The sequence below is a fragment of the Alnus glutinosa genome, chromosome 2 (genome assembly GCF_958979055.1).
Source record: "Alnus glutinosa chromosome 2, dhAlnGlut1.1, whole genome shotgun sequence".
In the NCBI taxonomy this organism is placed as follows: Eukaryota; Viridiplantae; Streptophyta; class Magnoliopsida; order Fagales; family Betulaceae; genus Alnus; species Alnus glutinosa.
This window is the reverse complement of record NC_084887.1, coordinates 21,695,011-21,709,042: the sequence shown is the minus strand read 5'-3', so window position 1 is coordinate 21,709,042 and position 14,032 is coordinate 21,695,011. Positions and strand designations below refer to the sequence as shown.

The 14,032-nt window shown below is 37.2% G+C and overlaps 1 protein-coding gene across 6 annotated transcripts; it reads left to right on the top strand.

The window, feature by feature from the left end:
- Positions 1-1,799: 1,799 nt before the first annotated feature.
- LOC133859210 (putative disease resistance RPP13-like protein 1) lies at positions 1,800-5,249 on the top strand. 6 transcript variants are annotated; one of them, XM_062294537.1, is made up of 4 exons: positions 1,800-4,050; positions 4,317-4,443; positions 4,568-4,693; positions 4,853-5,249. In XM_062294537.1, the coding sequence occupies exon 1, from the start codon at positions 1,865-1,867 to the stop codon at positions 3,929-3,931; it is 2,067 nt and encodes a 688-aa protein (XP_062150521.1). In that variant the 5' UTR covers positions 1,800-1,864; the 3' UTR covers positions 3,932-4,050; positions 4,317-4,443; positions 4,568-4,693; positions 4,853-5,249. The 6 variants fall into 6 exon arrangements, with proteins under 6 accessions (XP_062150521.1, XP_062150520.1, XP_062150518.1 ...); XM_062294536.1 differs by having other exon boundaries at positions 4,842-5,249; XM_062294534.1 differs by having other exon boundaries at positions 4,568-4,715.
- The last annotated feature ends 8,783 nt before the right edge of the window (positions 5,250-14,032 follow it).

The following is a 14,032-nucleotide window of genomic DNA, read 5'->3' as shown; positions in this document are numbered from 1 at the left end:
GATTGACTTGTGGAAGGACAAATGAATCCCTATTTCCCCTCACAAAATTCTCGATCCCGTGCGGATCATTTCTAGGGATGCTAAGGTTGCTGATATCATCAACCAGGAAGTCAATTGGTGGGACATTCCCCTAATTAAACAAATTTTCCCGGAGGAAACTGTGGAACAGATTTGCAGTATCCCTATCAACCCCCGGTCCCAGGAGGATAAATTAATTTGGGTAGGGACCAAGAATGGCAACTTCTCGGTTCGTAGTGCCTACCATCTAGAAGTGGAGAGAAGGAGGAGGGGAAATTGGAGCACTTCCTCAATACAATCTGCTATCCCTATTTGGAGACGTTTATGGAATCTAAAGCTACCCCGTTACATCCTAATTTTCTTATGGAGAGCATGCAACAACATTCTTCCAACAAAAATTAACCTTCACAGGAGAAAGATTGTTACTGACCAGCTCTGTCCGATGTGCAGCTCCGACGCAGAATCCAATGGGCATGTTCTCTGGAGGTGCGATTCTGCCAAAGCGGTGTGGGGTTGTTGCAGGGGTCCCATTCAAAAGACCTCGGTGGAGGCGGAGGAGTTCTTCGACATTTTCGCCTCTCTTTGTGATAGACTGGAGGACAAGGATTTGGAATTGTTCGCCTCGATCGCTTACAAAGTCTGGGCCCGGCGCAATAGGGTGGTCTTTGGGGGTTTAGTTTTGCCCCCTCCCATCCTGATCAAAGAAGCCACTGACATTATTGAAGATTTCAGGAAGTCCCGAGAAGTCTATTCGGCTGCAGGGCCTGGGGGGCAGGTCTCGCATGCCAGATGGTTGAGACTGGCGGCAAACAGCATCAAACTCAACTGGGATGCCGCGCTGGATAACCGGAAGAAAATCATGGGCATGGGTATTATCGCAAGGGATCACAGTGGGGAGGTGAAGGCGGCCATGTGCGACGTTATCCCCTATATCAGAGACCCATCTGTGGCAGAAGCCTTAGCGGCATGCCGAGCCGTGCAATTCGCCCACAACATGGGAGCCCAATTGGTGGAGTTGGAGGGCGATGCCCGTGAGGTCATTTTGGCTTTGGGGAGTACTGCGGAGACCGATTCCACTGTCGGGAACTTGGTCCTTGAAGCTAGGCGGATGCTTGAGAATTTCCCCTCTTGGAGAGTCTCTCATGTGAGGCGAGATGGGAATAGGGCTGCACATGTACTGGCAAAATTTGCTATCTCTCAGCAGTCCCAACATGTGTGGTTTAATTTGTGCCCCAGTTGGTTGTTGAGCGTTGTAATTGCGGACTTATCTTAATGGAATATTCTGTTCCCCTCAAAATATGATTCCTCAAATCTTTCCTTGGCTCCGTTTAATAAAAAATTTATTATAATACAATTTTTTTTTACTTTTTTATATAAATTTTTTTTACTTTATATCACATCAATCATTTTTTATTCACACTCAAATTTTTTTATTGTAGTCAATTTTTTTATTTAAATAATAATAAAAAAATTATTGATGTGATATAAAAAATAAAAAAAAAAGTAAAAATATTTTGAGTTAATATTTTTAAAAAATGTAAAAATGAAAAGAAGGGGGAGGGGAGAGAGTTATTAAAGGCGCCAAGGAAAGATTTGAGGAATCATATTGAAAGCAAGAAGATGCTGTAGGAGGTACGTTCATGATCAGTTGGTCCACTTACACATTATATTTCTCTCTCATAATTACAATATCAAACAAATTTCAATTACTCCTGTAGGACCATCACTCCACTTTATATATGTTCAATTCTTTGGTGGAAAAGCAAAACACAGCTTGCAGTCTTCATTTTGCTCTGCTCTTTGCAATCACCTTCCTTAGTTTACTTTGATTTGCAAACAAGAAAACATGGAGGTTGCACTTGAAGTTGCAGGCATAGTTCTCTCTCCCTTCCTCCAAGTCTTATTTGAAAGAATGATCTCTCGCAGTTTCCATGACTCCTTGTGGGGGCAAAAACTCACCGACAAACTCCTAAGAAAGTTGAAGATCGCGCTGTTGACTGTGACTGCAGTGCTCGAAGACGCGGAGGACAGGCAATTTACGGAGACAAGTGTTAAAGAGTGGCTCGACGAGCTGAAAGATACTGTGTATACTTCAGAAGACATTTTGGACGAGATTGCTACACAAGACTTGCGACGCAAGTTGGATTCTGAATTTGGAATCAATATTCTTAGTAAGGTACGTAACCCCATCTCTACTTCTCCTTTTGACGTCAATAAGATAGTAGAGGAGATAAATGATGTAATTGACAGATTAGAAGACCTTGCAAAAGAAATAGGTGTTTTAGGTCTGAGAGCAGGTGTTGGGGGGCAACCATTAGAAAGAGTGCCCACGACATCTTTGATCGAAGAATCTAGCATTTGTGGTAGAGATGTTGAAAAGGAGGATATAATTAAGTCACTGCTCTCTGACTCTGATGATGCGAGTGGCAGTGACATAGGTGTGATTGCCATAGTGGGCATGGGGGGAATTGGCAAAACCACCCTTGCTCAGCTTGTATATAATGACAACAAGGTGAATGAGCATTTTGACCTTAAAGCATGGGTTTATGTTTCAGATACATTTGACGTGGTCATGGTGATGAAAACAGTTCTAGAGGAAGTAGGTTCGCTTGCTAATGCTGATAGTAAGAATCTAAATCAGCTTCAAATTAAACTCAAGGAGACGTTGAAAGGAAAGAAGTTCTTACTTGTTTTAGACGATGTTTGGAATAAGAATTATGCCAAATGGGAGGTCTTAAGTAATGCTCTGAAATATGGGGTACAAAAAAGTAGGATCATCGTAACAACACGTGATCAGGAGGTTTCATCAGTAATGCTCGCTAGTGCAACTTTTCTTATAAGGGAGTTGCCCATAGAAGATTGTTGGTCGCTATTTGTAAAATATGCATTCCACAATGGTAACTCTAATCAACGTCTGCAGCGAGAAGTATTACGGAGAAGAATTGTTGAAAAGTGCAAAGGCCTACCTTTGGCAATCAAGGCAATTGGGTCTCTCTTGCGGCCTAAGTTAGATGTTGAGGAATGGTATAAAGTATCGAGAAGTGAATTATGGAATTTGCCAATTGAGGAAACATGCATCATTCCTGCTCTAAGATTAAGTTATAAATATCTTTCACCAAATTTAAAACGATGTTTTGCATACTGCTCCATATTCCCAAAAGGTTATGCTTTTGAAAGAAACAAATTAGTCTTATTATGGATGGCAGAAGGTTTCTTGCCGGAACACAAAAATAAAACAATGGAAGAAGTTGGTGACGATTACTTCCATGCTCTTGTATCGAGATCATTATTCCAACAATCAAGTGGCAATAAATATATAATGCATGACCTTGTTAGCAATTTGGCAAAATTTATATCTAGACAATTTGCTTTAAGCCTTGATGATGACTGTTCTTATGAAATTGGATCCAAGACTCGCCATTTATCGTATTCTCGTAAAAAAATTATTAGTAGGAAGCTTGAGATGTTTGGTGGTCAAAAGAAGTCTGAGATCTTTCCTGAAGCAAAGAGGTTGCGCACTGTCCGAGAATTAAGTTCCATTTGGGACGGTAAGTTCTACATGTCTCTAGCCGAATTTCCATTGCCAAAGACAAGATGTTTACGGGTGCTCATTTTATCTAAGCAAGAGGAGGTAACTAAGTTGCCATATTTAACTGGTAATCTTATACATCTACGATATTTGGATCTTTCTTACACTCCGATTAAAAGTTTACCTGGTTCCATATGTAAGTTGTGCAACTTACAAACACTGAATTTATCACATTGTTGGGATCTTACTGCCTTGCCAAGAGATATGCATAAACTCGTTAATTTGCGTCATCTTGATATTTCTGGAACTTATGCTATGAAAGAGAAGCCAAAACATCTGGATAGACTAAAATGTCTCCGGACATTAACTATATATGAGAAATGATGTGGATACGAAATCTCCAAAGAGCTCCATTTGCGCGTCTCTCTCCAAAAATCAGTAAGACGACTGGAACAGCCCTGCACTAGAAGACTGAAGACTCCATTTACGCATCTCTCTCCAAGGTCTCTCTCTCTCTCTCTCTCTCTCTCTCTGACCTGTTATCAGTTTGATTTTGTAAGCTTTCTGGTTCTATGGAAGCTTAAATTTCAGCAAATTGTTCAAAAGTCCTCGAATTTATAATGTACAGAATAGAAGAAAAAAAAAAATGTGTTTTATATTCTGTTAACATGTATTCAACATTATGCAAAGTATGTCTTTTTTCAACGTTATTTTGAATGATTATTTTGTTGTAATAAATTCCTTACCAATCTTTTTGTCTTCATTGCAGGTTGTGGAGGTTTCAACTTCCAAAACTGGGAAGCATGGACCTGCTAAGTGCCACTTTGTTGTAATTGACATTTTCACTTCCAAGAAGCTTGAGGATATATATTGTTCCCTCGTCCCCCAACTGTAATGTGAGAGCTCTATTATTTCTTTGTATATTTATTCGATCAGATCTATGGTATATACTGCTGTAGGGTACGTTGCATGAATTTGTGGTGCTTCCGAGATATTAACATGTAAATTATTGTATTACAGGTTCCCCATGTCAACAGCAGATTGATATATCTGAGGATGGATTTGTATGCTCAAGCTTTCCCGTTGATTACTTTCTTGGATTTAAGTGAACTTAAAAGAAATGTAATATTTCGTTAAATGCTTCAGGTGATTCTGCTGACTGAGAATGGTAATACTAAGGATAGATGACTTAAAACTTTTATTAGATTCCTGCCGACAAAAAAGCTCTTCTATCTAGGCAATTGTTAGGCAGTTTACTGATGGATTATTAATTCTTATATTATTCATTTGAAAGTTATTATGCAGATCAAGGATGGATTAACAAGAGGGAAAATATCTGGTTGTTTCAGTGATGTCTGCTATGGGAGAGGAGCAGATCTGTGCTCTCAAGGACATTGGCCCCAAGTAGTTTTCCTCCATGTGTGGGGAAAACTTCAAGACTTGGAACTTTAAATTAGCAGATAATACTTCAAGACAGTGATCTTATGTGAGTTTGGGAACATTCTTGTGGCAAGACTTTGCCATTACCAATTAGCTTTTTATAAGCAATATTTTTCTTCTGTTTGATTTTTTTGTTTTTTTGAAAAACTCTGTTTGATTAGTACTGAACCATTTACGGGTTCATGGTGTTGAGAAGTTATATCCGCCAACAAATACTGTATTGTATTTACACTTATTGGCATCTCGATCATGTTGTTTCAAACTTGCAATTTAAAGTTATTCAGGTTCAAATGTTTCAGTTTCCTACAGAAAATATTAGTGATATTAGTTATGCCCCTGCACTTAGACACTCCAAGGCAGGGGATGCTGCCACATGTGCTCACCGTGTCACCAAGTTAGAATCCAAGAAAAGAGACACGGCCACTTGTACTCCAGCCCCATATGCTACACTAGTACAGCAGCACACCAGTAATCACGCAATCACAGATTGTGATACATCAATCTGTGATTGCACAGCTGGTTCACTATCAAGACAGGAAAGGAAAGATCACAATGAGGCATTCAAAGCTACAGCTCACGATTGCAGCGCAGGGCATAGCTGTCCTCATTCAGAAAAGGAAGATCAAGATGGTATAGATGCTCATATGCAGATAAGGAAAACTACAGCAGCAAGTCTTGGCAGTCACGGCAAAAATAGAACCTTTGATCCTTAAGGAAACAATCAAAATTACCTTGTATAATCTGTGTGATTGACTATCCATATTTTCTGTGATTTGCTTATTGTATTTTCCTTATTCAGTGGGCACTCACTTTGTATATAAGGCCCTATGTGCACTGTAAATAATCATTGAGAAATACAAGCCAAGAAAAATTTTTGGTTTACAACGGAAAATGCAGGAATGGGAAAACAAATTTGGTGTTCTATCTACTTGGCCGAATCTGTGTTTGAGAGAAATTAATCTTTTTAGTTGCTTTTCTGTTTGCTTAAACTTTGATCGAATGGGTTCTAGTTTTGATTTTATTGGGTGTTTTGGTGCTTGAAGGAGTGGATCATGGATTATGGGTTTGAGAAATTTTTTTATTTTGGTTGTTCTTGTCATTGCCGATTTGGTGAAGGGGTGGATTTGGTTGGGTTTGTTTTTCGCCGAATTGGTTGGAAGAGATTTTTTTTGGGTGGTTTGTGTGCGAAAATGGTGGCGGGAGCAAAGGAGAAATAATATTGAAAATATAAAATTAGAATATAATAAAAACAATTGATAAAAATAATATTTAAAAGAAAGTATAGAATAGAATAAAAAATCTGTTGAAATTGTATATATATATAAAAAAAAAGTAATAATTAAAATAGAGAATTATGCTTTTTGATTATGCATTTTAGATACTGGATATGCTCTTATGAGTGCATAAGTGGACAGTTGGCGGAGCAATGCAACAGGGTATTTTGGAGTTTTCCAGAATATATCTGTATAATTAAGGTTTTCTCATAAGTATATTATGATGTAAATCTAGATCATATGCTGAAATAGGACCGTACTCCTGTACACGTAGACACATTGTCAAATCACGTAAATCTGTATCTTGATTTTCCCTTGCTCTCTCTCTCTCTCTTCGATTCTATATTATTCATTATTATTATCTACGATAAAAACTGAAAAGGAGAAGTGATACTAGTACAATCCAAAGAAGTCTAATACTCTTTGCTTAATTGATAGAGTCGCCAAACTATTACCATAATATTTCTATGAGATTTCTCCTAATGTTCTCTCATAATATTATCCTAATATTTTCAATAATCATAATGATTGCATATTATTGCAATCTCTTTATTTTAGGCATTATTATATAATATTATTTTCCTGGAATTAGCTGCATTATTATCTATAAAATGATGTAGATGTCGTATGAAAAATCAATTAATGAAAGTTTATTCACAAACTACGTGTTTGTCTAGAGGTTGATGTTCTATCTAACAACCTAATTTATTCTGTTACAAACATAATAGTTAGGTTCGTAACAACTTGGTACCAGAGCCAATAATCGCTTCACTATCTTCCATCATCTTCTAGTTTCGATCAAAAGCTTGATCGTTTCGAGGCAAAGCTTGATTTAGAGAAGCGCAAGGTAAGGAAGCTAATTGCTGCCATGAATTCACGTTTGGATCAACTAATTTTGGAGCAACCAATAATGTCATCTCCACACCCACCACAGTTGAAAACACCAACCCATTCAACAACTTCACCCCACCATAACACGATCGCTCCATCACCACAAAAATCAAGTTTCCCACTCCAATCACCACTAGAAAAACACTTTATTATTCCCCAAATACCACACTGTTGGGGAATAATCGGTCTTGAAGCCATGTGGCCCCCAAGTCAAGTTGGAGTTTCAACCCATATGCTCGACCCGGTCCAACCCAGCCTGGTCACCTCGGCTCGACCCGGTCCGACTCGGTCCAATCACTTCGGACCAACCCAATCTGATTCATGTGGGTCAGCTTGGTCCAAACCTACCAAAACACCTCGGTCGGGGTACCTCGGATGTTTGTCGATCTTCAGTATGGATAAATCAACTCAATGCTTGAAACACTTCGGACTATGGCATGACCCGATAGATGGGACACCTCGGACCTCAAGACTCCGCAGGATGCGGAATACTCTGAGATCTCCTAGTCTGTATGGAGCCAACATGTCTCGGATGTTCCCACCTCGGAGTTTTGGTCAGTACGAGCATTGTAAGGTTATCTCCTCATCTTCTGCAAAATGAGTATTTGTTAACTGTTAGTATTCTATGTCCAAGATTTGTGGAACTCCTGTTGAAGTATCTAATCCCAAGATTTGAGGAACAGATCAATATCCCAAGATTAAAGGGATACAGATCCCTATCAACGTGAAGTTTATTTGAAAGAGGAAGAGTCCTATCCGACCTACACTCAATTCAAACTCTATGAAGATAAGGTTAAAATATGCATGATCTAGTGCTAAGACTCCTATTCCATATATACTTCAAGGACTCCTGTAAGTCTATAAATAAGGTCATCATACCAAGTATTAAAATATATTCTGTAAGCTCTGAAATTCTAGAGTTTTCCCTGAAAAGCATAAAGTGTATACTGACTTAGTCATCGGAGTGGGTGTAGTCGGTGCCCTCGACTAGTCGTTTGTTATTTTTTACAGATCATCAAGGAAGATAGGAGCAGAGAAGAGTTCGATAATCGAATCACAAGGTGACACGTCACCATACCGAAAATTGTACCAACACACACAAATCACAACCTTTCACACTGCTCTTTCCACGCACAACCTTTAACCCCCAAACATATTTTCCATCAAAGCCCATAATCCATAGGCAGCTCCACCAAAAGGCATCGTCATAGGTGGCCACTTTTGCATGAAAGCTTTGGCTCATGAACCACAAGCCACCAATCGTAACCCAACAACTCGAATCGACTCTGCTCGACCCAGGCGGAGAAGCCATGGATGTGGTCGATCCCAGAACACCCCCACGAGCCTAGATTAACCCTTCTCACTGCCCCCGTGTACAAACTTTTGAGCGGCCTAAAAGAAAGCACTTGAAATGTTTGGATCCATTCACAGGGAAGGAGTTAAAGGATCTGGGAAAAGGCATTATTACCTACACTAGCATTCCTGAGCTCTCTACCATGGATGAAGAGCTTCCGCCACATGCACTCAATACTCTCGTGGATAGTAAGAAGGTGTTTCAACACATTAAGATTCAATTTTCCACTTTTTCCCTTGAGGACAAAGGGCAACTCAAAGAGCTCGGATGTCAATATTGTCAATACAACAGAAGGTTCAAGGAATGCGCGACAAGGCATAGAAAAGTAAAAGATTTGCAAAACTGATCGAAGGCAAGAAATGCAATTTGAATATGCCACAACACTGCTACGTGGAAGACTTGGAATATAATTTAGTTATTGTGACCTTGAAAGACAAGAAACGTAAAGTTTTACTTAAATGGTGTTTGTCATGTTTTAGTGGGATAAAGGTTGATAAAGAAAAAGGAAAGGAGCATTCTCCACGGTCTCCCTTTTAATTTTTCTTAAATTTAGGGAATCATATTACTTTTTACTTCCCTAAAAAAATACATTCCACAATAGGTCCCCTTTATCTTTCCCTATAACATTATAATATTGTTTTTTGCTTTTACTTTTTGTTTTTTTAGAGAGAGAGAGGACAAGCAAGAAAGAGAAGGGCTCAGGGCTGGGTGCTGTGCAAATTTGGCAATGTGGTGGTGGTGTGGTGGCCAACGTCCATTGGGTGGGTCGCAGTTGAAGAGGTAGATCGGGCGTTTGAGAGAGAAAGATGAAATGGAGAAATAAGGGGAGCTTGGGTGGTGGTCAATGAGATTTTGATGGAAAAACAGAGTAGCTATTGAATTCTTGGGTGGGGGAAGAGGTAGTAGCGCGTGGGAGGTGCAATAGCCATGGGTAAAGAGAGGTGGTAGTTCATCTTCCTGGTTTGGCCGATAATGGAGGGGCGAGATATTGAGTTTTATTTTGTTTCTAGAGGTTCATAACCGAATGGATATTCTGATTGGCAATGAAAGTTGCAAAATGTTTGGTTGCTTTGAATTGATGGCAGCCTAGTAGAAGAAATTAGAGGTGTTGTTGATGGGGTTTGTGTTTAAGTAGTTGTAGAAGGGGATGTGTGTTGCATAAGGGGGTGCATGTGAGAGGACAGAGAGTTCCCTTTTATGATTATAATAAGAGTAATGCTATACATCATCCCCTTGTCCTCCTTTTGTCCCCCTAAAATTGATGTGGCTCTTAAAATCACCATTGGATCAAAATCAAATAGTGATCTATCATAAATTCAATGGTGATTTTAAGAGCCACATCAATTTTTGGGGGATAAAAGGAGTACAAGAGGATGATGTGTAGCATTACTCTTGTAATAAACCACTGGGAATGTTACAATTCTACCCAATACTGGGTAGAACTGTAGCATTTCAAATGAATAGGGAAGCTATAGGGAAGCTGTTGTTGGTATATTTTTTTATTTTTTTTTGGTAATTTTTCCTATATTTAGGGAATGGAAACAACTATAGGATAACTGTTGGAAATGCACTTAGTAATCGACGAATTGTGGTGATATTTTTTTCAATATTTATTACTTTGGGAAAGGACTTTAAGAGCAAGATTTTTGTCTGTCCCAGAGGACAATGACATTTTCAAGGTGGGAGGAATGTTATAGTCTTATGAAGTCTAATGTAAATCACACTCTGGGCTGGGTTTTTAATCCCAGCCCATGTGCCTACTCCTTTGCATTGGGATTTGGTTTTATCCTCTAGCCCAACCTCTTCCTTATGGATCTTTATGCATTTATTCTCTAGCACAAATAAAAATATGTACCTAGTTAATTTACATTAGCTTGGTGAGGGACCCAAAGGGAAAAATAAAACTACCTTAATGTTGAGCAAATTTTAATTAACTCACAAGTGCACGAATCGTTTGCAATAAAGGGTTTTGCAAGTGCAAGGTCGATCTCATAGAGAATTGAATTCTTGGAAACAATTTTATATCTAAATTAATTAAATCTTAACCTAGTTCCAAAAAATGTTTGATTTTGGTGAAAAAAAGAAACATAAATAAAATAAAATAAAACAAAAGAAAATGTACTAAGGTTTTGGAATTTACACTCACTGAATCATAACAACATACTCCATGTTCATCAATATTAATCCGAAATTCTCAAAATTAAAATCCTAGGTATGGTTTACTATGCTTCAAATATTTAATCAAAATCATCACATGCATCCATTCTTTACACAAATCACAAAAGCAATCCAATTTAAATCAAATCATCAAGTGTATCTGTAAATCACAACAAGATATCCAATTTAAATCAAAACATCAATTGTATCTGTAAAATAAATCGCAAGGGATATCCAATTGTTTTATAAATAAAAACCAAGCAATCAATTATGTGAAATTATCTCAAATCATCAAATGTATCCTTGAATCACAAAAGATATCAAAGAATCATTCCACACATTGAAAAGAAATAAAACATTGAAAAAATTAAACCTAATAAAATAGGATAATAAAGATTTACATGGAAGTATTGTTGTTCTTTATCGATGAGGCTTTATCCTCAACCTTAATTGAGAAATTAGCTACATATGATTATCAAAATAAAACCTACGTTATACACCTAAAGAAAAACTAAACTAAAAGGGAGAAAATATGTGAAATTTGTTTTTGGTCTTCCCGCACCTCTTTTTACAAGAAAAAAACATGATATATATATATATATATATATATATATATATATAGACTAAATTCTAGGGCATTCGGCTGCTGCTAGTCTGAAGAGAACGTGTATATAAGTTGCTGCCAGTTAAGGAAAGGATCGCATGGCAGCTGACGCATGGCTCTGAAGAAAACTTGGTGCTCTATTAATCCTCTAGAACACGTGTTGATGCTGCCAAGCCTTGGAGAAAATTGTGTCTTGTGTGCTGCCCTTCACGTGTACGTCTTTTGCAAGAAAGGAAAAGTATCAAAACTTCCAAGTAGGTGCTGCTCCTCTCCTTGGAAAGATTCACATCTTTCCCTCAATTGCTTCCAATATTGTGCTGACTTGTTATGGATAAAAATATGTGCTTGATTCGGTGCTGTTGTTTAACAGTCAGTGCAGGACTTGGAGAAAAGTTAAAGTGAGGCTGCTCCTGTTTTTTGAGGAAAACGTGTCGATTTCAAATCTCCGAGGATTCCTTATTTCACGTAAAATAAATGAAGGGTCCTTTAATGAATTGCAGCAAGTGAAAGATAATTCCGCTTCTTTGTAATTTTATATGAAAGTCGCTATTTTTTTTCAAAGACTTGCAAAATACTTAAAACATCAAAACTACTCAAAACAATAAAAAATAACAAAGTTAAAGATTTAACAAATACAAATTAAAGGGTCCACATATGCAATATTTGACACTCATCACTTAATGACCCAGTTTTCTCTCTAATTGTTACCAGGTTCATATTTAATTACATTTAATTCTATTAAAGAAATGTAATTGCACTATAGTATTTTTCTTTTCCTTTTTTATTAATACAATTAATCACTTAGACATTCTTAATATTAACATTTGATTCCTACTTATCCAATCTTATCCACTTTTGTTCCCTTATAAATACAGTCTCCCCCTACATCTTCCATGCACCATTTCCTTCATATGCAACGTATTCACCTCATTTCTTGAGAGATAGAATTTCTAGAGAAAAAAAAAAAAAAAAAAAAAAAAAAAAAAAAAAAAAAAAAAATGGGAGTTTTGAGGTTATTTCGCCTCATTGAGGTAAGCTTTGGTCCTAAGTTTGTTTCATGTTACCATTGTCATGTCCTTATGATTTAATATGTTCTGCCATGATGCGTTATAAATTGTTCATTTTTAAGGACATTGATTTTCAAAAAAAAGTTTTAAAATTACTCTGGGATTTCAATGTGTTGTTATGTGTTAACATGTTGTTATTACATTGTTTAAAATCCTAATTTAAGGTTTATTATGCTTTGGGTAGTAGATCTAAAGTTTTTCATGCATTCTGGTACTATCAAACGTTCTACAACCCCTGAACGAACGTTCAATACCCATGGAACAAACGATTGATGCTATATGCCGAATGTTCGAAGGTGCCTAGAATAACTGAATTAAGGTTTTAATTATAGTTTAAGGAATTATGTGTTTATGTTAGATTTTTAAGTAGGTCATTTACTATGTTAAGGTGTGTTTCGTAGTTGCGAGAATCCAAGATGTCCAAATTTATGGATGAGCAAATGAGGTAACTAAATACTTACAAAACTGGTCTTGTTTTATTATGATATATGACAACGAACTTAGCATACCTTATTTCCTTTAATTATATGTCATAAGTCTGCTAAATTTCCATAACATGCTTACAATTGTTTCCAGACAAGTATTACTTCCTCTTTTTTTGAGTAAATGAACTATATTACTTGCATCGTATGACATTATATACTAGTACGTGCGGTAGAACGGCCATGGGCTTACTATACGAGCCTAACCTTATGGTCACAGAGGTTAGTTTGATGTTATGATGGAAAATGAATCAATAGTTGTTTTTGTGATCGGCGCACCATTTACGAATAAGGATCACAGTTACGGCTTCACTAGTAGTGTGAGCCACCCGAGGTCAGACTCGGTCGAGCTGCTAGTATATGAAGGTATGCATACATATCCGAGGCACCAGTGTTGTATTACAAGTCCCTCGAGACACCGCCAACTTTGCCAGAAAAATGGTTAATATCCTGGGCATACCAAACGGAATAAAGCTATGACTAATTTTTATATATGTACATCATCTTTCCCCCGCACTAAAATATTAGGATTTGTCGCTGGCATTATGCCTAACAATTCTTCAAACTAAACTACTTTTACTTGGCATAATAACGGATGCAATATACCTCAATTTGCGAAAACTTATGTTTATGGCTCCAGAGATTATTTATGTCACTTAAGGCTTATTACATAAGCAGTTTCGTAATGATTTATTTCTTAAGTCTCAGACTTACGCAATATTTTCATTTACTCGTTAAACACCTCAGTGTTTGCGATTTAACAGGTTACCAGTATATAAGACCGGAAAATTCATTAGGATAAAGACGCCAAGCGAATGGCTCTTAGTAGCAGGTTTGGTTGTTTTGAGTCTAGAAATGATATTAAAAAACTCTGAGTCTATAATTGATGATACTTATATTGATGACAAATTATATAAGAAATCTCATAATCATGATTTTTTGTTTTCCGCACTATTTCACTCTGATAAGTTGTTATGGGTAATTCCACCAAACAGTTACAAGTTAATTGATCTGGAGGAACCGCCAATAACTCTCCAAGTTACGTTAAAATAATTACCTAATTTTGGGGGTGTTACAATTTTGGTCAAAAAGATTTGACGTAAGCAAATAATCAATGCATTAGGAAGTAAAATTTGGTCAAATGTTAGTGTTGCAAAGGAGAAGGATCTTCAGCAATTTTTGTTTACTTTTTTTTCCTCAAATTATTAGTAATTTT

Coding starts and splice junctions, on each gene's coding strand:
- LOC133859210 (XM_062294539.1), top strand. CDS start 1,865: ATGGAGGTTGCACTTGAAGTTGCAGGCATAGTTCTCTCTCCCTTCCTC.